Source organism: Panicum virgatum, chromosome 6K (genome assembly GCF_016808335.1).
Source record: "Panicum virgatum strain AP13 chromosome 6K, P.virgatum_v5, whole genome shotgun sequence".
NCBI classification, from domain to species: Eukaryota; Viridiplantae; Streptophyta; class Magnoliopsida; order Poales; family Poaceae; genus Panicum; species Panicum virgatum.
Genome location: NC_053141.1, coordinates 39,268,715 through 39,294,478, shown reverse-complemented (window position 1 = coordinate 39,294,478; position 25,764 = coordinate 39,268,715). Strand labels below are relative to the sequence as shown.

The 25,764-nt window shown below is 46.9% G+C and overlaps 3 protein-coding genes and 1 pseudogene across 10 annotated transcripts; all 4 read left to right on the top strand.

Annotated features, from left to right (window-relative positions):
• The first annotated feature begins 1,944 nt into the window (after positions 1-1,944).
• Positions 1,945-5,782, top strand: LOC120712573 (F-box/FBD/LRR-repeat protein At1g13570-like). 3 transcript variants are annotated; one of them, XR_005690939.1, is made up of 4 exons: positions 1,945-3,196; positions 4,232-4,522; positions 4,791-4,897; positions 5,473-5,782. XR_005690939.1 is itself a non-coding variant. In XM_039998394.1 (3 exons), exons 1-3 carry the CDS (start codon positions 2,354-2,356, stop codon positions 5,521-5,523), a joined length of 1,185 nt encoding a protein of 394 aa, XP_039854328.1. In that variant the 5' UTR covers positions 1,957-2,353; the 3' UTR covers positions 5,524-5,782. The 3 variants fall into 3 exon arrangements, 1 of the variants encoding a protein (XP_039854328.1); XR_005690940.1 differs by lacking the exon at positions 4,791-4,897 and adding an exon at positions 3,975-4,135 and having other exon boundaries at positions 1,947-3,204; XM_039998394.1 differs by lacking the exon at positions 4,791-4,897 and having other exon boundaries at positions 1,957-3,196.
• Positions 5,783-7,690: 1,908 nt separating this feature from the next.
• Positions 7,691-11,095, top strand: LOC120712572 (F-box/FBD/LRR-repeat protein At1g13570-like). Of its 4 annotated transcripts, XM_039998391.1 has the most exons (5): positions 7,692-7,823; positions 7,903-8,437; positions 8,513-8,814; positions 10,365-10,517; positions 10,626-11,095. In XM_039998391.1, exons 2-5 carry the CDS (start codon positions 7,963-7,965, stop codon positions 10,926-10,928), a joined length of 1,233 nt encoding a protein of 410 aa, XP_039854325.1. In that variant the 5' UTR covers positions 7,692-7,823; positions 7,903-7,962; the 3' UTR covers positions 10,929-11,095. The 4 variants fall into 4 exon arrangements, with proteins under 4 accessions (XP_039854327.1, XP_039854325.1, XP_039854324.1 ...); XM_039998390.1 differs by having other exon boundaries at positions 7,935-8,814; XM_039998389.1 differs by having other exon boundaries at positions 7,903-8,814.
• A 161-nt stretch (positions 11,096-11,256) lies between these two features.
• On the top strand, positions 11,257-15,805 carry LOC120712570 (F-box/FBD/LRR-repeat protein At1g13570-like). 2 transcript variants are annotated; one of them, XM_039998387.1, is made up of 6 exons: positions 11,258-12,138; positions 12,885-13,037; positions 13,109-13,413; positions 14,880-15,129; positions 15,209-15,301; positions 15,446-15,805. In XM_039998387.1, exons 1-6 carry the CDS (start codon positions 11,326-11,328, stop codon positions 15,617-15,619), a joined length of 1,788 nt encoding a protein of 595 aa, XP_039854321.1. In that variant the 5' UTR covers positions 11,258-11,325; the 3' UTR covers positions 15,620-15,805. The 2 variants fall into 2 exon arrangements, with proteins under 2 accessions (XP_039854322.1, XP_039854321.1); XM_039998388.1 differs by lacking the exon at positions 12,885-13,037 and having other exon boundaries at positions 11,257-12,138.
• LOC120713474 lies at positions 15,746-21,257 on the top strand (annotated as a pseudogene). The gene is made up of 7 exons (XR_005691209.1): positions 15,746-15,811; positions 16,075-16,901; positions 18,559-18,711; positions 18,790-19,088; positions 19,846-20,374; positions 20,467-20,538; positions 20,621-21,257. The product of XR_005691209.1 is annotated as an F-box/FBD/LRR-repeat protein At1g13570-like (transcript).
• The last annotated feature ends 4,507 nt before the right edge of the window (positions 21,258-25,764 follow it).

Here is a 25,764-nt window from a genome sequence, read left to right as displayed (position 1 = left end):
GAGCCTGGATTGTCAAGATGGCCATGCTATCAATGGTGCTACGGGCTACCAACGCTCATGGACCGTCACATCACTCACGTGGGTGAGTGCAGTTAACAGCTCCACGGCAGCTGTTGCATCGCGCGCTATGAAAATTACCAGCGCGCGACTGTTGCATTCGCTCCGGCGATGCAACAGGTGAGCGGAATAGACCAATAGAAAATGTACCTGTACGAGCAGAGCAACCAAACAAAATCTCCGATGAGTCAGCAACGGGCCTCATTTGGTTTCATTCCATGGATTCCAGAACACGCAAGTCGAGAAGAGAATCATGCATGCAAGGAGTACTAAATGAAATCTACCCCCTCCGTTCCAAAATATAGGTCGTTTTGATTTTTCTAGATTCATATATTTTACTATATACCTAGACATATATTATATCTAGATGCATAGCAAACACTATGAATCTAGAAAAGCCAAAACAACCTACATTTTGGAATGGAAGGAGTATTTGCAAAATCTCTTCACGGATAGTTGTAATTTTTCGCGACGAATCTAATGATGGTAATTAATCGATGATTGACTACAGTGACGCTATAGTAACCCTCCTCTAATCATGCGATCAAAGATTTTATTAAATTCATCAGGGTTCTGTAGTTGATTTTATGAACTGCCTTTATTTGACACCTAATTAACGGTCAAAGTTCTTTCTAAGAGTTCTAGGGCCATAACCAAACAGGGCCCGCGCAGGCAACCAAACGTTAGCATCTTGCACGTGCTTAGCCTGCCCCAAGGAAGCCTGGATTGTCAAGATGGCCATGCTATCAATGGTGCTACCAACGCTCATGCCGATTAATCGAAACTTTCTGAAATGGTGCTGCTGCCACTGCTAAGGAGATCACAGCTGAAAATGGATTTACCTACTCCAGTCTTTTTCTACCGTGTTTAAGCTTTTGCTACTCAATTCGACGACGTACAATGCATATATACATTTGACTGTTTTCTTTATAATTTAGCATCTCAGGTTCAATTTGGTATATCTTGATGTCAGATATAATTGGATGGAGTACGATGTATCTCTCAGGTTTAAAACGATGTGCATCCGATCCAAGGAAGAATTTGCCCGGAGTTTTTTTTTCTTCTTTTGACTACTAGTGGCAGGAGGATTTTGGAGGGGGGTTTGGCGGGAGAAGTTTTTTCTGAGAAAGGGGCAAACTGGCAACAAGGGCCCTGTTTGGTTTGCTACGACGAGTAGCACACACGCTTCTCAAAAAAAGAATCTTTAATGTATGGAGTACTAAATGAAGTTTATTTGCAAAACTTTTTCACGGATGGGTGTAACTTTTCACGAGGAATATAATGATAGTAATTAATCGATGATTGGCTACAGTGATGCTACAGTAACCATCCTCTAATCGTGCGGTTAAAGACCTCATTAGGTTCCTCTCGCGATGTAGTGCAGGGCTGTGAAGTTAGTTTTGTAAATTGACTTTATTTAGTACCCCTAATTATTGGTCAAAATTTTTGTGCTACTCATTACTCATGCTACACTAAACCAAACAGGGCCAAGGCAACAGATGTGCCAAGTTCGTAGCGGGCCCCGGCCCATCTGCAGATCTCCTCCCCATCCGGATTTGCTCCACAACTCCACGCACCACGCCCCACCCGCCAATTCTATGTATCTCCCAGAAATTTTTTTCTCTCCACTTTTCAGTATTTGAGATTCGTGCAACTAACCACAGCTGTTGGATTCATACCCAAACCCTAGCTTCCTCTTCCTCTCTCTCTCCTCACTCTTCCCCTCTCTCCGTCTCGACGCCGCCGCCGCCTGCGCCCGCCTCTGCCGGCGCGCCGCCGCCCGTGCCTGCACGCCCGGTGCCCGCGCCATCGATGCCGCCGCCGGCCGCCCGTCCCATGCCCGCCACCCCGGCTGCCGCGCCGCCGTCAGCCTCCGTGCCGCCGTCGGCCTCCGCGTCGTCACCCCAGGCCGCTGCGCGCCACCCGCCCCCGGACACCCCGCTGCCGTCGGCCACCTGCACTACCCCGACCGCCCTGGCCCCAACGCCGCCGCTCCTAACCTCCGCCGTCCAGTGGAAGTCGGTTCAACATTTACAATGTGCTTCTTCAACGTCTTCAATGGACTGAGTCAACACTCTGGTTACACTATTTCAACATTTTGTATCAAAAATGTTGAATGCATTTTTTGAAATGTTGAACCAATTTGTATGGAATGTTGAATCTAATTGGACTATAATGGGCTTAGATATGATGCTTAACTGCCGTCCGGAAGTTATATAGGAAGCCCCCGCCCCACCACGTCCCTCCGGCCTCCGCCCGTGGCGACGGTGGTCCGCCGCCGCCTCCTCGAGGTCAAATGGAGGCCTCGCCCCCTCGCCGCAAACAACGGCTATCGTCGCCAGATCCGGCAGCGGAGGCGGCCGCGCCGAGCCTCGACTCGCTCCCGCCGGAAATCCTCGAGAAAATCATCTCCTGCCTCCACGTCCGCGACGCCGTGCGCACCTGCTCGCTCTCCCGCGCCTGGCGCCGCCGCTGGGAGTCAACCCCCGGCATCCGCTTCTTCTGGGACTCCTCCGCCGCCGCCGCGCCCCCGGCCGCCATCGACGCCGTCCTCGCGCGGTACGCGTGCCCCGTCCGCGACTTCTGCTACTGGGAGATCCCCGAGGAGGCCTTCGCCCGCACGGACGAATGGATCCCCGCCCTCGCCGGGAAGGGGGTCCAATCCCTCACTCTTCGTTTCAGGGAGTACCTCCGTGTGGATATCCACACGCTTCACCTCGCCGTCTTCTCCTGCCGCGAGCTCACTCACCTCACGCTCCACGGCTGCTTCGTCCCAACCGCGCCCCCCTCTTTCGCAGGGTTTCCGAAATTGACCTGGTTAAGTCTCACCATGGTCGGCTTTCATGAACATGGGGAGAGAGATTTGGAGGCGATGATCCACATGTCTCCGTTGCTTGAGACGCTGGAGCTTAAGGATATTCAGATTCTTGGTGACGAGTTTGATGAATGGGTCATTCAAGCCCCGAATCTCCGCCACTTAAGTTTTGAGGCAGATGAAGATTATGGGCTACAGATCGGAGAGCTTCCATCTCTCGATAAAGCATATGTTACTATTCAAGAGTACTCCTCCGTTGATCGGGATTTCGTCAAGTTTCTCACACGTCTCGCTCAAGTCAGGGTGCTCGAGTTCCGGATACCAGTAAAATGGTTTAAATGCTTCATTTGAATTTCATTCACCTTGTATCATACACACACTATGAACATATATTAGGTTTTCATCACAACAATCAAGCTGGTTAAGAACTTTAGCTATTCTATTCAACTCCAAATCGGCTTATGAGATTATTGCTGCGGAGTGACCTTTGTTGATGTCTAGCCATAAGTAACTAAGCTAGGTTTTGCCTCCTTCCATTTCTGGTATGAGGTGAGGACTTTACCTTAAGGAATTAGAATAAAAAAAGGTACCTACGAATGGAGTAAATTGTATTGGATGTATAAATTAGTGTAGGAATCAATCAGCTTGCAGTTATAATTTATTGTGCTAATTTTGGGGCCATTTGAAACTTGATTTTCCCCAAAGGAGAACACATGGAGTATTCATTAATTAAGATAAAAGAAGCCCAGAATTGTGTTTGCAACTTTTACCACGCCATTATATGGAAACATAAAATTTTAATGAGCGAAACGGCTGGTAAGAATAGTCATTAAGGAATCCTTTATCAAATTCTTAATTCTAAAATGGTAGCCTTTAAGTTGACTTTTAGCTGTATTTTACAAACCTTATTAAGTTATGTGGCATTTTGCTACAGCCAATATTGATTTGCTGGGGAGGCAGGGAACCACTGTTTTTCTGTTTTTTTTTTCATATAAATCTGGAGTAGATAAGATACTGCTAGCCATGGGAATGTTTGTTTTAAATAAAGACATCTTTTATTGAGTTACTTTTTTCTTGTACCTTATGGCTATTTTTTATTCAGTTGGCAGATATTGATGTTCTCGAGAGACTATCATGTATTCATGTTCTTTCCAGATGTTAAAGAGGCTGGTACTCCATGTGGACTTTTGCAATGTGTCTAGCATTTTATCTATGTTTTCTTTACTAAAGAGTGCTCCCAACCTCCAACAACTGGAAACTATGGTGATATTTTTTTTGCTACTCTTTTTTCTCTTTCATTGACATTACCTTCTCATAGCCTTCAGGTCCAGTTAAAACGGTCTTTTCCAATTTTGGCAGATTGTGGACAGTCAACTGAATGATGAAGTTGATCTAGAATTTTTCAGTGCACAATGCACCAACAGTCTCTTCCCAAAGCTCAAGACTGTTACCGTCACAGATACCCCACTATGGTCAAATGAGATGTATTTTATTGAGTTCATTCTGTCCAAAGCAAGGCTACTTTGTGCCCTTTTTGTTTATAAGGATGATGATAGTGACTACTCAAATCCCAGTGAAGAGGCGGTTATCCAGCTAGCAAAATTTAGAAGGGCGTCTCCAAAAGCTAGGGTCTTCTTCAGAACGATGGATGTGAGTGCCTAAAATTTGTAACTAGAATTGCCTATTCCCTACAGCATTTCAAAACCCACCTTCTTGAATCAAGCTATAATATGCATCCTCTTTTGTTACATGAGTTCTTTCATTTCTCACCTGCACTCTAATTTGATGTCCTATATGCAGTTGTGTTTCTCTGTTTGAATTGGAACTAGAATGTAGCTGAGCAAGCATTGTTTAGATGATGGGTTTGATCTTTGGACGGTTTGTAGGATTTAGTTCAAATTTTGAATTTTTATTGCAGGGATGTGGATCCAAATCCACAGTATCCAAGCTGGAGTTTGGCAATAATTAGTTGCTAATCTGCATGTAACGAGCATAGTTAGTATTGCTAACATACTGTATAAATAAGTATGATTTCTTCAGATTATGTCATTTGAATTATATGGTTTACAGCATAAGTATGATTTGTGGTACATAGTAGTTTTCGAAATTACACCCCCCCCCCCTCTTTTTGCACGTGCATAAGAAGTCTATATATAGTTGAAAAGGACAAACTTGATTGCTTCCAATGTCAAATTATGTCTTCGATCAATGAATGATGTCTATCTGTTAGTTACAGCAAAAGTGTAAAACTCTATCATTTGGCTATTTTGCTAGTTCAATGCTTTTGATTGGATGGTGGATTTATGTTTTATTTAATCTATGTTTGTTGCAAGATCATCTTAGCCAAAAAGCTTCTACCAAACATGTTCTTTTTTTTGAAATTTCTACCAAACATGTTCTTATATACTGAAGAATGGTTACAGTATCTGTAACATCAATCATCATCTTGGGGTTTTACTGTCTAACTTATGTACCTTTTTATGTCTTGTGCAACTCTGCTTTTTTTTTATAATCAGACAATAAATACCCACTAGTCTTACTTCCTATATTTCTGAAATGCTTATAAAAGTCATGGTCTGTTTTTTTTTTGTGCTGGACAGGAATATTGGAGGCATGAAATAGTACTGAGTAAAATGGTTGACCTATTGTGATGTCAGATCAGCGGAGACGATTGAAGGTGCAAACTGCATGATCTTGCTAGAGGATCAAACGGCACCAAAATAATTGTTTTAGTACCTAGCACTGATGTGAGGCATCAAATTGTAATGTGTTGCACCTGAGTATTGTACTGCCATTGGACTTCTGACGAGATGGCACGGTTTTTTTGTTTTTGTTTGGGTGACTTGTTTGGCTCCAACTTTTTACCTGTATGCAACCATATCAACTTGTTTGGCATCACTTCTCTTCTCAGATCTGTTTGCTTCGGATCCACGTTCAAATTCCATTACACGCTAATGGGTTACTCAATATGGGACTAACACCCTTCTTTTCACGGTGCCTCCTTCCTTCATCCAGGATATTATGCAGGTCTATGAAAATTGAAAACCTCCATCCGGGCGACCAAGACCCATAGTCTCCAGACAATATGTATTTCATCCTACCTCATTTAATAAAATTGGATTTATCTTGTGCCTTGAAAAAAAATCTTACCCATCCTTAGGACCAAACAGACCTTTATGGGCCTCTGATTATTCAGTTGGGCTGTTGGGCCCTAGCCTCACTTTCTCGATGGCGCTCAGCCCGCCGTTCTTTATTAATGGGCCTTTCGTGCAACCCAGCTGGGTGGATCCTATATATCTTCCACAAAATTTTTTGTTATCCATCTTCTAATGTTAGAGATTTGTGCAGATGATTTCCCTCCGTCGTCCAATTCCACCAGCCTCACGCCCGCCGCCGCCATTGCTACTGTTGGTGCTCAGTTCCGAAGCCGCCGCCGCGAGCTGCTGGCCGCACGCCGTCGCCGGAGCTCGTGCCCCCATGCGCTGCTTTTTCTGCGACTACGTGCCCCCTAGCTAGCTGCCCCCGCCGCACTGCCCAGCAACCCCCGCCGTGAGCCTTCTGCTTGGGCTGCGCCTAGCTGCCCCCGTTGTGAGCTGCTGCCTAGCTGACCCCGCGCGCTGCTACCCAGCTGCCTTGCCGCGTGCTACTGCTAGGCTGCCTGCCGCCGCACCCGCCGCGCGTTGCCGCCACCCGCCGCCGCCGGTGCCGGAGAAGAGGGTCTATTTATAAGAAAATGTTGTATTAGATATTAGCAAATGTTGAATGTATTCTCTTGACATGTTGAATCTGTTATTTTTAAATATTAAACTATTTTTTAAAATATTAAATTTAATTAGATTTAAGGCGGAATAGCCAATTTGGCCCCGAACTATCACCGAAGGCTCAAATTGGCCCTCGAATTATCAAAATGTCCAATTTGGCCCTTAAACTTCTGATTTTAAACTCAATCTCGTCCATCCTCATGGATTGCTGGACACGTGGACAACTCAAGATGCAAAAAGACTCTCCTACCCCTCTCTAATTCCTTTACCTGGTGCCCCTTCACGGCGTTTCCTGTGTCGCTCCTTTACCTGCTGCATTCAAATTGTTCTGTGTCTATCATATCTCATGTCCAGAAGCAAATTTAACATGTTTGATGTACATGAAAATTAATTGCAAGTGTTTAGAGCATCATGATTATGCGATACAAAAGCATATATGCCTTCAAAATAGGCACTTGAAACTACCTCATCTTGTTCTTTGAATGCAGCAGGCTTCCTTTTTTCTTCTGGGATGAGTTTTGGCTGGATGCTGATCCATGACCAAGTTAATTGGATTCAACTTTTGCAGAGGCTCGTCCACCTTGTACATTGACTGTTGTTTTTGTGTATGAGGAAGCAGACAACAGATGCACTACCTCGAGCTGATGCCTTTGCATATGCTTGAGCACTTGACTTGGCAGATTTCTGAGCACTCTCTCCAAAACATACCAGCCTCCTCTTATGACCAGAAATAGCAAAGCCAATTTAGGAAACCATTGGTTTTTCTTATGTTGTATGGTTTTTCTTATGTTGTAGTATTGACATCTCTTATTGACACACGAAACACCGTGAAGAGGCGCCAGGTAAAGGATTCAGGGAGGGGTAGGAGAGTCTTATTGCATCTTGAGTTATCCATGTGTCCAGCAATCCATGAGGATGGACGAGATTGAGTTGAAAATCAGAAGTTTAAGGGTTAAATTGGACGTTTTGATAGTTCAGGGGCTAATTTGAGGCTTCGGCGATAGTTCAGGGGCCAAATTGGCTATTCTGCCTAGATTTAATGGGCTTTATAGAAACCCCCACCCAGCTGCCAGCCAGAGGCAGGGCTGCACTCCACTCCTGAGGCGCAGGCGCTTGTCTTCCAAATCGTCGCCGCCGGTGTCCGATCCTCCTTGCCCGTCTCTCCGGCGGCCCCCGACCTAGCCGTCGAGGTGTGTTTCCGCTTGCTGCATGGTTTCTCCCCCTCGATTTGCACCGGCCACATCATGCCTTCGGTTTTGATTGTGCCAGGGACCGGATTGATTTTGTTTGGGGGCGGACAGGGATAGCCTAGGACCTGAATCGTCGGAAATGGAGGCCTCGCCGCGTCGCCGCAGGCTCCGTTCGTCGCTTCGCCGCAGGCGCCGTTCGCCGTCGCCGGACGCGGAGGTGGCGTCGGGGTGGCTGGACTCCCTCCCGCCTGAGCTGCGCAACGAGATCCTCTCCCGCCTACCCCTCCGCTGCGCCGTCCGCACCGCCGCGCTCGCCCGGGCCTGGCGCCGCCGCTGGGAGTCCGTCCCCTCCCTCCGCATCAAATGGCCCGCCGGCGCGGACCCCGACGCCATCACCGGCGTCCTCCGACGCTACTCCTGCCCCGTCCGCGAGTTCTGCCCCTCGCACATCGGCGAGGCGTCTTTCCGCCACTCCGACCGCTGGCTCCGCCTCCTGGCGCTCAGGGGAGTCCAAACCCTCAGCCTTGATTTCGAGAGGTCGGATGAGGAGTCGGCCCATACGCTGCACCCCTCCATCTTCTCGTGCCGTGGGCTCACGGTCCTGAGACTCCGTGGTTGCGACATCCCAACCATGCCCCCAGGCTTTGCAGGGTTCCTAACCCTAACAAAGCTGAGCCTGTTCAATGTAGGCTTTCCAGATGGCCCGAGGGAGTTGGAAGCCTTGATTGCTGCATCCCCTTTGCTTGAAGAACTGTGGCTTCTGTTCATACAGGTTCCTGATAACAATGGCGAGTACCTTCAATGGGAAATTCAGGCGCCCAAACTCCGATACTTGTTCATTGATCAACTTCTTGATTATGGCTGGGAAATCAGTGATCTTCCATCCCTTGAGGAAGCAGACATTAATGTTGCAATGTACAATACTCATCGTGATTTCGTCAAGCTTATGACAGGACTGGGTAGCACCAAGAAGCTCAAATTCGCTATACCGGTAAATTGTTCTCCCATCACCCCTCCTCCCCCCCACCTCCCTCTATCCTTGTTTCTTTGCTTCTATGGTGTCAGCACTCTTGTCCAAGCCTGTCAAAGGATCCTTTTTACAATCCAGCCATATTATGCATAGCGTAGATCACTACTCACAGGGCAAACTGTCAGATTGCGGGAAGAGATCTAAGACCTGCTTCGGGAGCATATGTCCATGTTATACACAGGTCCGGTCCTTTGTACCGTTTGGTCATAATTGAATTTCAGTCAGTGAAATAGGGCAATTAATATTTGCTCAAATGATAATTGTGTATCAAAGAATAAATTTTGAGCTTACTTGGATAAACAATTCCATATGGTCGGAACAGAGTTCCATGGTAGTGCTTAAACTGCTTACTCGCAGTATGTGCCCATGAGCATACGCACAATCAAGCGCATCTGATAGATTTTCTTTTCTAGTCAGTGAGTTGCACTCTCAACATAGCAGACTTTTAGAAACGGATAGGATGCTCACTACAGAAATTTATAGTATTTAAGTTCAACTAAACCTAATAATTTTTTTCTATCCATAGTCCACACCTGAATCCAAGAAAGTGGTCCATGATTTGAGGTGTCATATTGTTTGGTATTTAGTCAGTTGGATCAGGTATCTTCACCCAAGGCTGACCATGGTTTTCATGATCATCTCTATGTTTAGGCACATGTTTAGGGTTTCAATAAGTTTAATATCTATCAAACAAATTTCTTTCACTGTGGAGTTGAAATGATCCAAACCTTTTAATTATTACAGTCTCAGTGTCTCACAATGCATTACATTACCTTATGTTTTATGGACACAACTAAATCGCATGCCATCGTACCTTGCGAGGAAAAAAAGCCTTGTATTTAATGTGGATGATTTCATTTTCTTATTTTTGGCATTCTATGGTTATCGCATGCCATCGTACCTTGTGAGGAAAAAAAGCCTTGTATTTAATGTGGATGATTTCTTTTTTTTTTGGCATTCTATGGTTAGTTTTGGCAATATAGCTTAAGAAAATATTACTTTTGGGCTACATTGGAGTAACTGTGGTCATCTTTACAATCTGCTACTTTCTTCATATTGAAAATTGAGAAGCATTTCCTGAGTCACCTGGTTGCACAAGAAAACGACAAAAAATACATGTTAAGTTGCTGATTGCCATTTGTAAAAGGTGGATGCCTGGGTTCATGTTGCTTTAACTTTTGTGTATGCTAGCTCTTTTGAGTTGGATATGCTTTCGATTCTCCATTGGTTTCATAATGGTAAGAAACCTGATATTGTGCATCCATGAAACTTTAAGTTCAGTGTTCTAGAAGACTGTTATACAAGGGATATCTGCATGGACCTCTACTGTTTAGTCACAGGTTAGGATGTGTGCATAATAGGAAGGGTTATACTGCTCACTGATTCTTAAAAGATTTTTCAAGGTGATATTGTCTCTATGAGAAAAATACTGTACGACCTAATAAGCGAGCAAGTACACGAATATACTTCCCCCTATCACTGTCCTGAGTAATGTTTCATCTTTGTCTCAGCCTGAAGATGTTAATGTTGTAGAGGGACTCTCATGCCAATTCAATAACCTGAAGAGTTTGTCACTGCAAACAAGTTTGCACTTATTTTCTGGTGCTCTATCCTTATTTTGTCTGCTCAGGAATGCTCCTAACCTTGAAGTTTTGGACATTGAGGTGATGTGAAATGTTCGCCAGAAAAAAATAATGTTGTTTTTCTTTTAGTAGTATTTCTTATGATTGCAAGAGTCTGATATAATTTTCCATCTTTATTGCTTGACACAGCTGTATGATCTCTACTCTGTGGAGGAAGATGGTGAAGTAGATAGTGACTTTCTGAATGCACAATGGACTGACGATTTGTTCTCCAACCTCATACGCGTTGGTGTGACCCATCTGATGTGCAGGTTAAGTGAGATGTGTTTTATTAAGTTTATTTTGTCCAAGGCAAGACGACTTCGAGAATTCCATGTGTGTCTGGATGAAGGCTGTCCAAAATCCAACGAAGATGCAGTTACAGAGTTTGTAAAATATAGGAGAGCTTCTCCAAGAGCCAAGGTTTTCTTCAGCCGCGCGGAGTATGACTGACTCCTGTAAAAGAGTACATTAGGTTTGGATGTTTGGTCCTAACTCTTGGGAAGTTTGAAGTTTAGAATATCTGCTTTGTATGATGTAGAATGACACTTTTTTATCAAATATGTTGTAAAATGACATGAATGAAGCGAATGCATGCCTTTTTCTTTCTTTTCTTTTTATTACCCCTTGCTATTGCTATACTATGATACTCGGGTGGAACAGAAACACACAATCAGAATTGAGAGGCCCAACTATTATGAGGCCCATTTCTTGGGCCAGCTTAGCCCACACAACAGAAGAGACTAAAATAAAAGGGCCCAAAATATAAAAAGGAAAAAGAAGAGGAGTTGTGGGGGATCGAGGCTTTAGGTTCCAGAGGGCGCGGCGGCGGTGTGGTCGTGTGGGAAAAATGGCGGCCTCGCCGCCGACGCAGAAGCCGCGGCTCGCGTCGGTGCCGGATGCGCTTGCCTCTCTCCCCCTCGAGGTCCTCGACAACATCTTCTCCCGCCTCCACATCTACGACGTGGTCCGCACCTCGGTGCTCTCCCGCGCGTGGCGGCGCCGGTGGGAGGCGCTCCCCACGGTGGACCTTTCCCATAGCCCCGGCATCTGCGCCTCCGACGTCGACGCTCTGCTCCTCCGCCGAGGCTCCGCACCCGTCCGCGCGTTCTGCCTCCCCGCGAGGGACCCCTCTTGGATGGCCTTCAACTACTTCCACGACTGGCTCCTCCGCCTCTCCCGGCGCGGCGTCCGGGACCTAACCCTCGGCTTCCCGTCCCGGTTCGGCCTCTTCCAGTTGCATTCCTGCCTCTTCTCGTGCCGCGAGCTCACCCGCCTCAGCCTCACCAACTGCCGCATCCCGCCGGCACCCGCGGGGCTCGCCGGGTTCCCGAACCTCAAGACGCTGCGCCTTGAGAAGGTCGTCGTCGCCGCTCAGGAGCACGCGGGGAAGGGGTTCGCGGCCCTGATAGCCGCTTCGCCGGTGCTTGAGGATGTGGAGATTGTCTGCGTGGTGCTTGTCGGGGATGACCCCGATGATGAGTGGGTGATTCGGGCGCCCAATCTCCGGAAGCTTTCGATTCTCGGTGCTTTTAAATATGGTGGTGTAACAGAAAGCCTCCCGCTGCTTGAGGAAGCGATTTTCTTCGGCACGAATTGTGCAAAGTTTTTGACAGGGATGGCGGGAATCACCAAGCTTGACTTCAGCTTCATTTCCATTTGGGTAGGGTTCCGGTCTTGCATTGTGCTTTCATCTGTTTTCCTTTTCCGGGTCCTCTTTGCTTTCAATCCAAATCATTGATGGTCGATCCAAGGAAAGGGATTGTAGTCAGTAACCTAGTACACGTAAAAAAAAAGTTGGTGAGCCTTGTGATGCCTGATCAGTCATGTTGTTATATTTGTAATTTGTGTATTGTATAACTTGCGTTAGAGCACCCCTACTGGTCGTGCGAACTGAACGCAGATGGCTCAATGAGGTGGATCATGGTGCGACAGCTTGAGTATTGTGTTCGGTCCGTTGGCCCGGCCAAGGTGGAGAGAGGGAAAGATTTTGAGTCAGTGCGCTGCTTTTGTCCACGCAGAACCTCCCTTTCCCTGATGCATATGATTTGTATATTTGTTTGAGCTTCCTCGATTTGAACCAAGTTGAAGAGTCAAAGGAATCTTTCTTCCCGCATTGATGCCCAGTGTGTAAATTGAATCGTGTGACTCTCTCGGTTCAATTTACCAACACACTGGTGCTCCTCTTAGTCAATTCTTAATATTCCAATAATTCTCTAATTATCCTATTAGGATTGATAATCATTAAATGGAACACCAAATTAGAAATGTCATTGTACAAAACTGCATTTTTTTAATAAATAGATAAGATTATTGTTTAGTTCCTGGTTCTTGGAAATGTTAACGTGAGCACTACACACATCACTTTCTGTTGATATCACACTTATCACTAAGCTTGTGTTATTTCAGCCAACTGAAGTTGATGTCCTGGAGCGGCTTCCCTTCCTGTTTGAGAACCTTAGGTTCTTATCTGTTACAGTGAATTTCTGCAAAATGTGCCACGTTTTTTCTATGTTCTGCCTGCTCAGAAGTGCTCCTGTTCTTGAGGAACTCGAAGTTTGGGTAATTTTGATTTCTCACTTGCAATTGTTCTTGTAGCATCTTCAGAATGATGATAATTAGTGTTTTTTTAGGGATGGAGCGATGGAATCCAGGAAATTGAAACAAACAGCGAGTTCTTGAACGCTCAGTGTGCTGATCATATATTTGCAAAACTTCATGTTGTCCATATGAAGAAGTTTTCATACCTCATTAATGAGATGCACTTTATGGAGTTTGTTTTATTGAAAGCAAGAGTATTACAAGTGTTATATGTCACCCTGGATTTCTATGCCACATGCAGTAATGAGGAGGTTGTTACTGAAATAGCAGAATATCCTAGAGCCTCATCTGATGCTCAGGTTATCTTCATGGGAAGAGAACCAGAATCTGCAAATGAGTAAGCATTGAGATCCTCATGTTTCCCTCTTGTTTTGTTACATATATTTGTCTGTGTCTTCAGATGTTGTGAACTAATCCCTCCATTCCAAAAATGTAAGATGTTTCAATTTTGTTCTAAGTCAAACTTCTTCTAACCCTAACCAAGTTTATACAAAAGTATATTAAGATCTACAATACCAAATAAATGCACTGTCAGGATATATTTTACAATGGATTTAATGAAACTAATTTGATGTTGTAGGTGTTGGTGCATTTTCGATAAACCCAGTGGACAAAACTAAAACGTCTTAGATTTTGGCATTGATGGAGTACATTTGTGCTTGTAGATGCTGCTAGTACTTTATAGACACATGGTTGGTACAGTATATACTGTATTGACTGTGTTTCAGGCGGAATATTTTCATCTATACCACCAGCCCGTCTCAATGACAATGACATCTTGACATGTAGGACCAGACCCCAGATTCCATTGACTATTCTGGTGGCATTTGCATTTTGGGTCCCTAAAATTGTGCCTGTGTGCTTGCCACATTACTCTCCAAGTATGGACCAGAGGTCACACCTCCCCTAGACTTGTTTCCTAAGCTTACCGGTCCTTTTCCACCTTTGAACGATAAATTTTTTGATGTGACATTCAACATGGAGCATAAGTCTACTATTGTGGTCCTTGCAGGAATTTTCTTTTACTTTGCTCTCCACAAGTCCACATCAAGCCATTGGATCATATAAAATGAACACTTACTATTATTTATCCTGCTTGCTCCTAACTCCTATCTAGTACATTGCCAATATGCAAAAGCTTTTTCAAAAAGGATAAACATATAAGAAATCAAACTACCTGACAGGGTAGGTTTTGGTATTGTTTGGTTTGATAATGCTGAGAGCTGACGGGGTTGCAGGGATTATAAAAGTGATAAGGAGGACCGTGCTCTGTGTTCTCTTTCGGCCATGGTTCTACTCTTATTCGGATATTTATCTTCATATATTCGTTTTATTTGCTCGACCTCAGTTGGTGATGTGTCACATAGGCTAGTTCCTCCATGCCTGCAATCTTCATAGCCAAATCAGTCCAACTGCATAGTTTGTAGGTGTTTAGTGAAACAAGTTAAGCAAGACCTTAAATCCAAGTTGATGGAGTTTTCTAGCACAATTGTAATTTCGGGAACATATTGTGCAGGATATATGGCCAGCATATTGTGTATCTCTGTATGACTACAAACACATTCTATACTAAATTCTGTTGAAAGGTTACAAATATGAAACTAAATTGACCATTCAAAATATTAGTGCATAGTGAATAATTTGCAGTTCTCTTAGCAGTATGGCATGAGTTAGGTACTTAGGTAATCAATGATGTCATAAGTCTTGCTTTAGATTGAGCGTAGTATATGTTGCTTATAGTTTCTTTGGTAATATGAATTCTACTTTTGTCCATAATTTTGTTAGTAATTTCATTTCCCTCAGTGAAAGCAGAGGCTTCATTACCGCGGAAGATTCTGATGGTGAGATGTCAATAGATAAAGCTCGCCCTCGAAGACGCCAGCGGTTGAAATCTGAGTCTGTGGCACAGGTGGAGCAGCTTCGGGAGGAGCTACAAAATCTGAAAAATGAGGAGGTACAGATTCTCAAGGATAGATTACGGTTGAATGAGGAGATATCAGTGTTGTATAAGGACCTCAAAAAGTATGTCAGTTACAGCAATTCTGCCCTTCAGGTATCTTATCTGGACTAGCTTAAACGTTCTCTGCCTCATGCCGTAGAATGAATATTCTTATTGTCTGATGGAAATGCAGTTGCTGTGCAAAGGATGCAATATTGCCTGCCCTCACCTTGACCGGTCGGCATCCCACTGTGCAGCCACTCGTGCATCGTCATCTGACCATGCAGTAAGTAAATGCTTGTAGTACTCTTACAACAATTTGTCACATAGTTTTGCATGACTTTGATGATGGAAAAAAAAACCGTCTTCTGTGTTACAACAATGGCAGCTTGTTTTGCGTGCTTATCATGCGCAACTTTTTCTTATGAAGGGCACTTCCAAACAAGGAGGCACTCCAGTGGATACTGCCATCAATGGTTCTCGTGTGGATCCTCCAGAAAACCACGCTGTCGGTGGTCCTGGAAATGTTCACATGGATGCTCCAGGTGATATCATCAATTGTGCTGACGATGCTCACCCGAAATCTCCAGAAGACCATGACTAGCAAGGAGATTCATGGTTCTAGTGTCACCCCCTCCCCAGTCCCCTCTTTCCGCTGTACTAATATGCCTGAAACTATCCAGTTTGGTTACACCCTGGATTGGAATGCTGGACAACGATTCAACGAATGATGTATCTTCAATTTACTGCTCTTTATATTGCGAACTCCATATTTTCAGGAGCTGTGCCATTTCGCGCAAGCTTGAAATTTTAAAACCATTGTTTAAGCATCAGATCAGTCAACACAAAACGTAAATTAAATTTGCTTCAGCGTCCTATTTTGATCTCCCTCTGCAGAATAAGCGGACGGCAGGCCTCTTTCTAAAATTACAAAAAAAAAAAAAGAATACGCGGACCAGTTTTTGACACAGAAGATTAGTCGGGCCGAGCCCAAGTTCTCAAAAAAAAAAAAACCTTCGAAATTCTCAAAAAAAAAAGAAGAAGAGTTCGAGGGCCTAGGTTTCGGAGCGCGGGAAGCCGCGGCTGGAGGCCGGGGCGGAGGGTGGGGCGGCGACGGGGGTGGCGCCGGAGCCGGACCTTCTCTCGCCGCTCCCCCTCGAGGTTCTCGATGAGATCCTCTCCCGCCTTTCACATCTACGACGTCGTCCGCACCTCGGTGCTCTCCCGCGCGTGGCGGCGCCGGTGGGAGGCGCTCCCCACCGTCAACCTCTTCAGGCAGCCCACCATCCCCCCGCTAGCGAGGTCGATGCGCTCCTCCTCCGCCGGACGGCGCCCCTCCGCGCCTTCCGGCTCGTGGGGAACAGCTCCTGGTACATCGACGCCCTCGACGACTGGCTCCTCTACCTCTCCCGCAACGGCGTCGAGACCCTCGTCCTCTGGTTCCCGCCGGTGGGGTTCCGGCTGCACTCGAGCCTCTTCTCCTGCCGCGAGCTCACCTTCCTCAGCCTTGTCTCCTGCCGCCTGCCGCCCACACCGGCGGGGTTCGCCGGATTCCCGAGCCTGAAGACGCTACTATTCGACAAGGTCGCCATCCCGGAGCACGGGGGTAAGCAATTGGCGGCCCTAATCGCCGGATCTTCGTCAATTGAGAGAGTGGACTCACAAGAGTAGAGCTCATTGGGGACGACCCCGAAGCCGAAGATGAGTGGGTGATTCAGGCACCCAGCCTTCGAGAGCTGACAATAACTAGTGGTTTTCCTTACGGGGGCCGTGTTGGGGAACTCCCGCGGTTGCAGAAAGGGGCTCTAGTTGGCTGCAATTACGCCAAGTTCTTGATGGGGATGTCACAGATTACAGAGCTTGAGTTTGCATGCGGCCTTGATTGGGTAAATACCCCAGATGCATTCTCTTTTACTTACTTTTGTCTTGTGCTTACTGATAATACTCAAACCATATGATCTGAGGATTGTTCCAAGGAAAAAGATTAAAATAGATAGCTTATAAGTTTATAACTATAACAGCACAAAAATGGCTAAAATACGTTGCGCCTGTTTATCGTTTGCTTCAAACAGACCAAAAATTAGTGTTTTCTCTAGGACATGCTTCATTTGTCGTAGACTTTCTTCTCTGGTCTAAAGTGTTAGCGCTATAATGTTGTTTCCATTTTGTTAGTGCACAATTACATATAGGTGCCCACCAGCAAAAGAACACAGATTTATGGTGGTTCAGGCTGTGGCCCAAGTTATCATTGTTTTTTGGCATGTTAACCAAGTGTCGTCTCCTTTTGCCAAATTTTGTTCATAGAAGGAGGTCTTGACAAGCTGTTTGAAAGATGCTTACATCAGTTGATTTTTCTTTATCCATCTTGGTGATTCAAATTGTCAATTTTTGCTAAAACATCACTTAGGCATTTCCTTTGTATTTGTAACTAGTACTATTATTATACAAGGATGGTTTATACTAATTTCAAGTACTTTAGAGTGTGTTTGGTTGAAGAGCGAGGTAGAACGGAGCGGATCCATTCCTAATTTTAAAGATGGAATGGTTCCGTTCTGTGTTTGGTTGGAGGGTTGGAGTGGTTCTGTTTTTATGTTTGGTTCGAGGGACGAGCACATCATGAATTAGACTCCGTCAAGCACCGTTTATGGGGCCCATCTGTCGGTGAAATAGAGCACAGTGTGTCTTCTTCCTCGCGCTCGCCTGCTGCTGCTACCTGCACCGCTCGCCTGCTCCTGCCGCCTGCGCCGCGGCCACTCGCCCGGCCCCGCACGCCTGCTGCCGCCCGCGCCGCGGCCGCACAGCGGGCCGCAGGCGCCTTCTGCGGCACACGCCGCTGCTGCCTCGCGGCCGGCTCTGCACGCCTGCTGCCGACGCAAGCGCCGCTGCAGCCTTGCGGCCAGCTCCCGCACGCGCTGCGGTGGCTGCGCGGCCAGCTCCTTGGTTGTTGCGGCCGCGCAGCCAGCCCCCTTGCTTGCTGCAGCCAAAGCTAAACAGTCCGGCTGTCGAATTGAAGTTGCGAGCTGGCGAATCGAAGTTCGGGAGCCAGTGAATTGAAGCTCTAGCGGTGTGGCCATAGACAGCACAGCGAGCTAGAGAGACGGAGTGAGACGGCGTAAAAGTGGAGCGAGTTCGTTCGACCGATTTCACAGAACCAACTCATCCCGAATATGTATGTAATATTCCTCATTTGGAGCCGCTCTATTCTGTCGCTCTCCAACCAAACAGGTTAAAAAATGGAGCCGCTCCGTTCCATTCCATCCCATCCCACCAACCAAACACACCCTTACTACTTAGCCATGATGCATAAGTATTTCCTGATGATATTTCTTTATGCATAAGAGAAAACTTTGAATGTGCAGATATAGATTAGTTTGAAACTAAGATTTTTTTGTTAGCTTGATCAAGAGCGTTCTCAACTTAATATTATTTACCTTTACATTCCACTCATTTGTTACACCGAGAGTAATCAGAAATATTAAAATAAAGATATTTGTTGATGTTTATGGAATTCAGTTCTAAAAGTGTCCGTCTCCCTGTTTTCAGTGGGCTGAAGTTGATGTGCTGGATCGGTTACCTTTCCTGTTTGAGAACCTGAGGACCTTAATCATTTCCATTGATTTTACTGAGATGTTCGCAATTTTATATTTTTTCTGCCTACTAAGAAGTGCTCCTGTTCTTGAAGAACTCATTGTTTGTGTAATGTCTAATTATCACTTGCTTATTCTTTCATCCATTACTTTGTGATGTTGCTAATCCTTCTTTTTTTGGGTATAGGGATGGAGCACTGGTTCACAGGTAGTCAATGCAGATGACAAGTTTTTGAATGCTCAGTTCGTTGATGGTATGTTTGGCAAACTTCGTGTTGTGCGAATGAACAATATTCTATGCTTCTCTAATGAAATGTACTTCGTGGAGTTCATTCTATCCAAGGCAAGAGTTTTGCAAGTGCTATCTGTTAGGCTTGGTCCTGATGCCCTATGCAGTAATGAGGCAGCAGTTATTGCTATAAAGGAATATCCAAAAGCTTCACCTGATGCGCAAGTCATCTTTTTGGGTAGCGAATCTACAAATACGTAAGCACTCCTATTCTGATATTTCCTTTATTCCAATATATCCGCCAATCTTTTCAGTGGTTCTAAAACTTCAATTGTACCTTGTTATTATGTTTGGCATGCCGTTTTGGGCACCCATTCGGTTCAGTATTCGCTGTCTTTAAGGTATTGGCTGCAAGTCCAACATGTTTTTGTGTGAACGTCAAGCTCATGCTATGTAAACTCATGTTTTTGTCTTTAAATAGAGTTGATGTGGATAGTAGCTTTATTCGTTCCCCCTCCCCTCCTTTCTTTTCCCTTTCGATGTATAATTTTCAAGCTTTTATCCCTTTTAATCCTTGCCGCATGGTATTTTTGTGCAGTGGTCCTATATACGTTTGATGAGAAGTGTGTTTTCAAAGTTTCATGTTTGTTTGGTGGCCATACCAAGATGGTATTTTTGTCATACACCCAGTGTTTGTTTGCCTGGGATATCGCACCTGTGCACTCTCATTTTAAAATTTGCAGGCTAGTTTATTGGAATCCATTGTTCTAAAACAATTGTCTTTTGAGAAAAATAAGGATTTAGTAATTTCACTTTTTTTATCCTCTACTTTTTTTTCTCTATTATGAGAGTTGAGAGATGCTGAGCTGTTAAGATAGGTCAGTCAATAGAGTGAGCATGGACTAATTACATTCTTTTTGCAATTGGTTTGTGAGCATGGTCTAAGTTACATTCACTTTACAATTGGTATGGGTGCATAGCCTAATTTCTTATCCAATTTTTCATCAAATGCAGTGGCCCTATCAATACCTCCACTGAGAATGCTGAGGTGGGAGAGGTACAGACAACAGGCAGAGAGCATGACTCTATCGACACACCTCCTGAGAATGCTGAGGTGGAAGAGACACGTACAGAAGACGGCAAGTGTGGCTCTATCTCTACAGCCACTGAGAATGATGAGGCGGAAGAGACACAGACAACAGGCAGCGGGTGTGTGTCTATCAAAATGTCCACTGAAAATGCTAAGGTGGATGAGATACAGACAACAGACAGCGAGCATGAATCCATCAATATGTCCACGGAGAATGCTGAGGTTGAAGAGACACAGATAGCAGACAGTGGGCTGGTGAACGGTGTACACCCTCGGAGACAGCAACGACTGGATCTGGAGTCTGTAGCACAGCTGGAGCAGCTCAAGGTGGATATGCACGAACTGCAGGAGAAGGTGCGGCTGCAGCTTGACTGCAGGAGATTGAAGCTTGAGAGTAGAACACAGGTGCTTAATACTGTCATTGAGAATCTAAAGTACCAATCTTGGTTCAAGGTAAAGCTTGTTCTAGCTTAACAATTCTTCACTTCATGTCCTACACTACAAATAAGTGACTCATACAGTCATACTGTCTGGTGGAAATGCAGGAGTTGTCTGAGCGTACCAATATTAGTCTGCCACCGTTTCCTGAGCCTTCATCTGTCCTATCATCACTTTTGGTAGGTAATCTTTGCCTGATGATATTAGCAACAACTATGACACATCTTACTGTTTGTCTTGTATAACTTCTTTTTGATGAAGGCCACATCCAGAACTGAAGATTCTCCTGTCAATCTTGGTGTCAATGGTGCTGCACGTGTGGGTGTGAATTCCTCAGAAGATCATGGTGTAAATGGTGCTGATAATGCTCACCTAGATCCCCGAGAAGATACCATCAATGATGCTAGCATGGCTGCTGCTGATGCTCGTACCATCGATGGTGCTAGCATGGCTCATGCCAGTTCTTCAGAACATGCATAAATGATGCTTCTGCTGATGCTCCTTTATTACGGGGCAACGGCTGCCAATGCTCATGTGGATTATCCAGAAGAAGACCATGGAGTAAGTAGCGCTTCCAATGCTCAAGTGGATTCTTCAGGTGACCAATGTTGCCAATGGTGCTATCACCCTCAATTATGAGCATGCCGTGTCTGATGATTGGTTTCGTGAGTCCAGTCCTCTCGCGACTTGGATGTTTCTGTGCTTGCCAATTCAGTTTGTTGATGCCATATACTCTTATAATGAACAAATGTACGATTTGCTTCCATCGTGAACTATTCTTGACAATGCATCCGGCATTTGTTGACCTGTTTAAATTGATATGACTTGCTGGTTGTCTCTGAATCTGACATCCAATATTGTTGACTATTGATAGTAACAAGACCAATAGGAATTGTGATGGTGCGTGTGATGGCTCGTCGTGCCTGATCGAGCTGAATTGGTCCCTCCTGTCTTGTGCTTCCTTCACTGTGCAAACGGTGATGGTGAATGACCTTGCCACATTTGCAATTCCAAACGGCTGGAACCTGACGCTTGACACGATGACACTGTTGTAGGTGAGACGTCAAGCTGCCATGCAGCAAAAGGGCAGTTCTGGACTAGGGCACATTCTCACGGAATGATTGTTGGAATACCTATACGCACACAGAGAGAAGTTTCATAGGACAAGGAAAGCTAAGAAAGGCTAAGGCCTATTGAAGCAGACATTTCCTGGCCAATTATTGTGTTCCATCTCATATCAACGTTTCATCATTTGTTGTCTTTTCAGGGGCATATTATTGCTTGTCTTGCTCGATGGGAGTGACAGTTTGTAACTAAATTTCCAAAAACTTTGGTTCTCAATAAAGCTCACAAGGATAGCAGAGAACGCATACTCTATTCCTTGCAACCCTACAAACCTCACACAAGTCTCATTTCACGAATTGTGGGTCAGAAAATCTGCGTTTTGAAGAGGTTTTCTCTGCTCTTCCCTAAAGACAAAGGATTTCTGTTTTGGATATACGTTGCTGACCTGTACCTGCCTCTGCAAGTAGCACGCCATGTCCTGCACGGATCCAAAACTCCAAACCCATACAGGCCATACGCGACGCGAGCAAAAAATCAAGTGACAACGACGCTACGATCAAGGTTGCCAGGTGAGGACATGCATGAGCAGGGCGACTGGGCGAGAGACGCAGAGAGATTCCGGAGAAATCATTGCGCTCCTGCCGCAAAGACTACATGCCACCGGCGACGGCGCCATCACGGACAAGGAGAATTTCCCTCAGCGTCCATAGAAAAACAAAGGCCCCGCCCGGGAGAATTTCGCCTCTGCTTCGAGCCAACGCCGCCGGACGGAGACGTCCAGCGCCGATCTGCCGGTGAGCTTGCCATCGACGGCTCGTCAGAGAAGGAACGGCACGCGAAGGCAGCAGCTTCCACTACATTTATTTCTTTCTTTTCTCCCCGGAGAAATAGCAACGCCGGCATTGTGGTCATGCTCGTGACTGGTAAAATGACTGAGGTGACTCGGACTTGTCCTGTTGCATTGCAACTGTACTGTATATTCTTATTACTCTAATACTCTTACATATTGATTTCTAATGCGGTGAATTTTTTTTAACAATTTTTTGACAATCTGCCTTCTTTGTATCCAAGAAAATGATTGCCCCTAGCTACTATGTTGAAGGAAAATGTAATGTTTTTTAGCTCCAACTCTTTCATTAGTACTCCTCTAATGCTTAAGGTGATAAGGTCCTCGCTAAGGCGTTAGTGACTTTGGATGAAGCTGAACAATGAGAAAATAACTTGAACGGTTGCTACTTTTTTTTTATTTTTTGAAACGAGGTTGCTACTAGTTTCCATGCACAATGCAATCACCCAAACCCTGAAAAGTTTGCCTAAAACCCGGCGACCAAGTCAAAGAGAGGCAGCAGAGAGAGACGACAGGCAGAGCCATCGACAGAGCGAGCTCGCGTTGGCCCCCGCCTTCCCGAACGTCTCCGAAGGGCCGGCCGGGGCCCCCGGCCCCGGGCCCTGGACACCTCTCGTCTCGTCCTCCAAACACGCCGCCGATCGCAGCGGCGATGGAGACCCGAGCCGAGCCAACGTCACCGGTGCAACCAGACAATTATTTCGCGCGGCCGCGGCAGCCTGCAGGCGACGCGATCCCCTCTGCCGCCGGCCGCCGTGCGGGGCGTGGCGGCGTGGATTTCTGAGCCGGCCGGGGTGCACGGAGGCGAGAGCCGAGAGGAGCCAGAGCCAGTCCCCGCCCCGGCGAGTGGCGACCACGACGCCGCGCTGCGCGAGGGAGATCGGTGGCGGCAGCGAGCCAACCTTGTTTGGTTACACAGAGACTTTTTTAAGGTCCCTATCACTTCAAAAGAAATTTTATTATTTTAAAGTGTCAAATAAAATATATTTATAAATTTTTTGACAGCGGAGCGCTAATTTGCGAGACGAATCTAATACGCCTAATTAATCTATAATTTGCTATAATTATGATACAGTAATCATTCACTAATCATGGATTAATATACTTTATTAGATTGGTCTCGCAGTTTAACCCCAGTATTCTGTAGATAGTTTTATAATTATTTTTTATTTAATACTTCTTAATACTAAAATTCTTTTTAATGTGATATGAACTGAAATTTAGCCCATAAAATCAAACAACCTCGACAGGGCTTGAGGCCCGCAGCAAGCTGAGGCTGCCTGCACTGGGCTCTCCATCTCCTTGAGTGCCGGATATAGAGAATTTTTGCGGCGGCGAGGGAACGGGAGAAAGGACGGGTGTGGCGGCGGCTAAGTCTTCAGTCGCCGCCCGAGCAGGGACGACGCGGGGGTTGTGTCTCCGCTTGGTTTCTCACTCTCGCTTCGCCTCGAGGTCACCCCAGTAGATTCATCGTCTTGGTAATGGTTAATGAGCTTTTGGATTCGATACCGCAAATGGTATCGCGGCGATTCTCCGCGTAGCTGCGTGGTGATCGTCATCTGGATGCGCGATTTCATCCGCTGTGCAACTTTGATCGGCGTAGCACTCACCTGTAAGGACACACTGGGATTCACTTTTCAAGTCTTGAAACATTAGTGCAAAGACTTAGGCCCTGTTTGGGAGAGCGTTTCCTAGCTTCTACGTCTGCGGGAAGCTTCTACGTCTGCGGGAAGCTCCAAAAGCAAGAAGTTCCCCCAAATGGGGTTGCTTTTCCCACCAGCGAGAAGCTCCAAAAGCACATTTTACACTGCAAGTTGAGAAGCTAGTTAGGATGTGCTTCCTGAGCTTTTGGCCTCCGCCTACTTTCTCCCCTTCGTGCCGACCGCTCAGCCCCTCTCCGTTGGCCGTGCCCAGGCCCCTCGCCGCCCGCCGCCTGCCGCCCCCTGAGTCCTTCCCTGGCCGGTCTCCGCCGTGGCCCCCTCCCCCTCGCCGGCACCGCCCCGAGCTCCCCCATGGCCGCGCCTCCCGGAGCTCCCTCCTTCGACGGTCGGCGCCGCGCGGAGCTCCCCCCGCGGCCGCGCCGCCCGGAGCTCCCTCCCTCGACGGTCAGCGCCGCCCGGAGCTCCCCCCAAGGCCGCACCGCCCGGAGCTCCCTCCCTCGATGGTCGGCGCTGCCCCGAGCTCCCCCCATGGCCGCGCCGGCCCGAGTTCTCTCCCACGACGTCGATGGCCGGCGCCGCCCCAAGCTTCCTCCATCGCTCTGGCCTTCAGATCCGCCCCTCACCTCCTCTCCGCGCCGTCCCCAACGGCCGGCGCCGCCCCTCACCACCCCTCCACGTCGGCCCCGACGGCCGGCGTCGCCACGGCCATAGAAGCTGAAAGGCCAAAAGCAAGAACGCCAAACAAGCGTTGGGAGCTTTTCCAAGAAGCGCCAAGTTGGAGAAGCGATGGGAGCTTTTCTAGGAAGCGATTTTGGAGAAGCTTAAGCTCCCCCAAACAGGGCCTTAAAAAGTGCGAATCGTAGTGGCATGGGAAACGGTTCCTCTCACTTTGGTCCTTCTGCATACGCGAATTGTGCTGGCTTTTGGTGCATGGATGCTAGTTCAAATCCAAACAAAGGTTCGATTCTTCCATACCATGTCAGTGACCGAACCGTCACGTACCCGGCGAACCATGTGCATTTGGCTCTCATCTACCTGCAAAACTGTGTGGCTTCATCTTGCCATTTGAACACCTGTGATTCTTTTTTTTTTGGATTAAGGAACACCTGTGAAACCGACTTCTTTTACAGTTCACCACGGGAATTCAGGATTCTTGTAGCAGCAGCATTCAGAGCAAAACACAACAAGATGTCCCCATTCCGGCCTCTGCCTTCGCATCCGCATAAACCAAAACCGCAAGCGAGGAAACGGAAGCTCATGGACCACCGGGCAGTTTGCTTGTTCCAGAAAGAAATAAAAAGAAAGAAAAACTAGCCAGCCAGCCAGCCTTCCTTCTCGTTGTCTGCAGCTCCGGTTTTCCCTTCGCCGGTTGCCGCTGCAGTGAGTTTCACCCGCCGCCCACGCATGCCCATCCGAGCGGCAGGCCGCGCGCGGCCGCTCGCGTCCAAGGATAGGACCCCCCCATGGCCGCCCGGAGGAAGACGACACGGCCCCGCTGTGGAGCGTTGAGCGGGACACGGCGAGTGAGTGAGTGGACGCTGGGACCCTGGCCCCCAAACTCCCAATCCCGGCCTCGCCGATCGCGCCGTGCCCGTGGCTCGGCCCGGCCGGGCCGCGCCCTCGGCGCGATCCGGCGGCAAGGACCAAGGAGTGCAGCGAGTCGCCAGACTCGCCACGCCGCCGGTACGCCAGCGCGCGCCGATGGAAACTTGAGCAGCTTCATTCAGCAGGGCCGCGTGGGGCGCCCATGAATCCCTCCCCCGGCCGGGGCATGGGCGCCGCGACCGAGAAATTTTGGCAACCTAGCGAAATCTGGCCTGGCGCAGGACGGC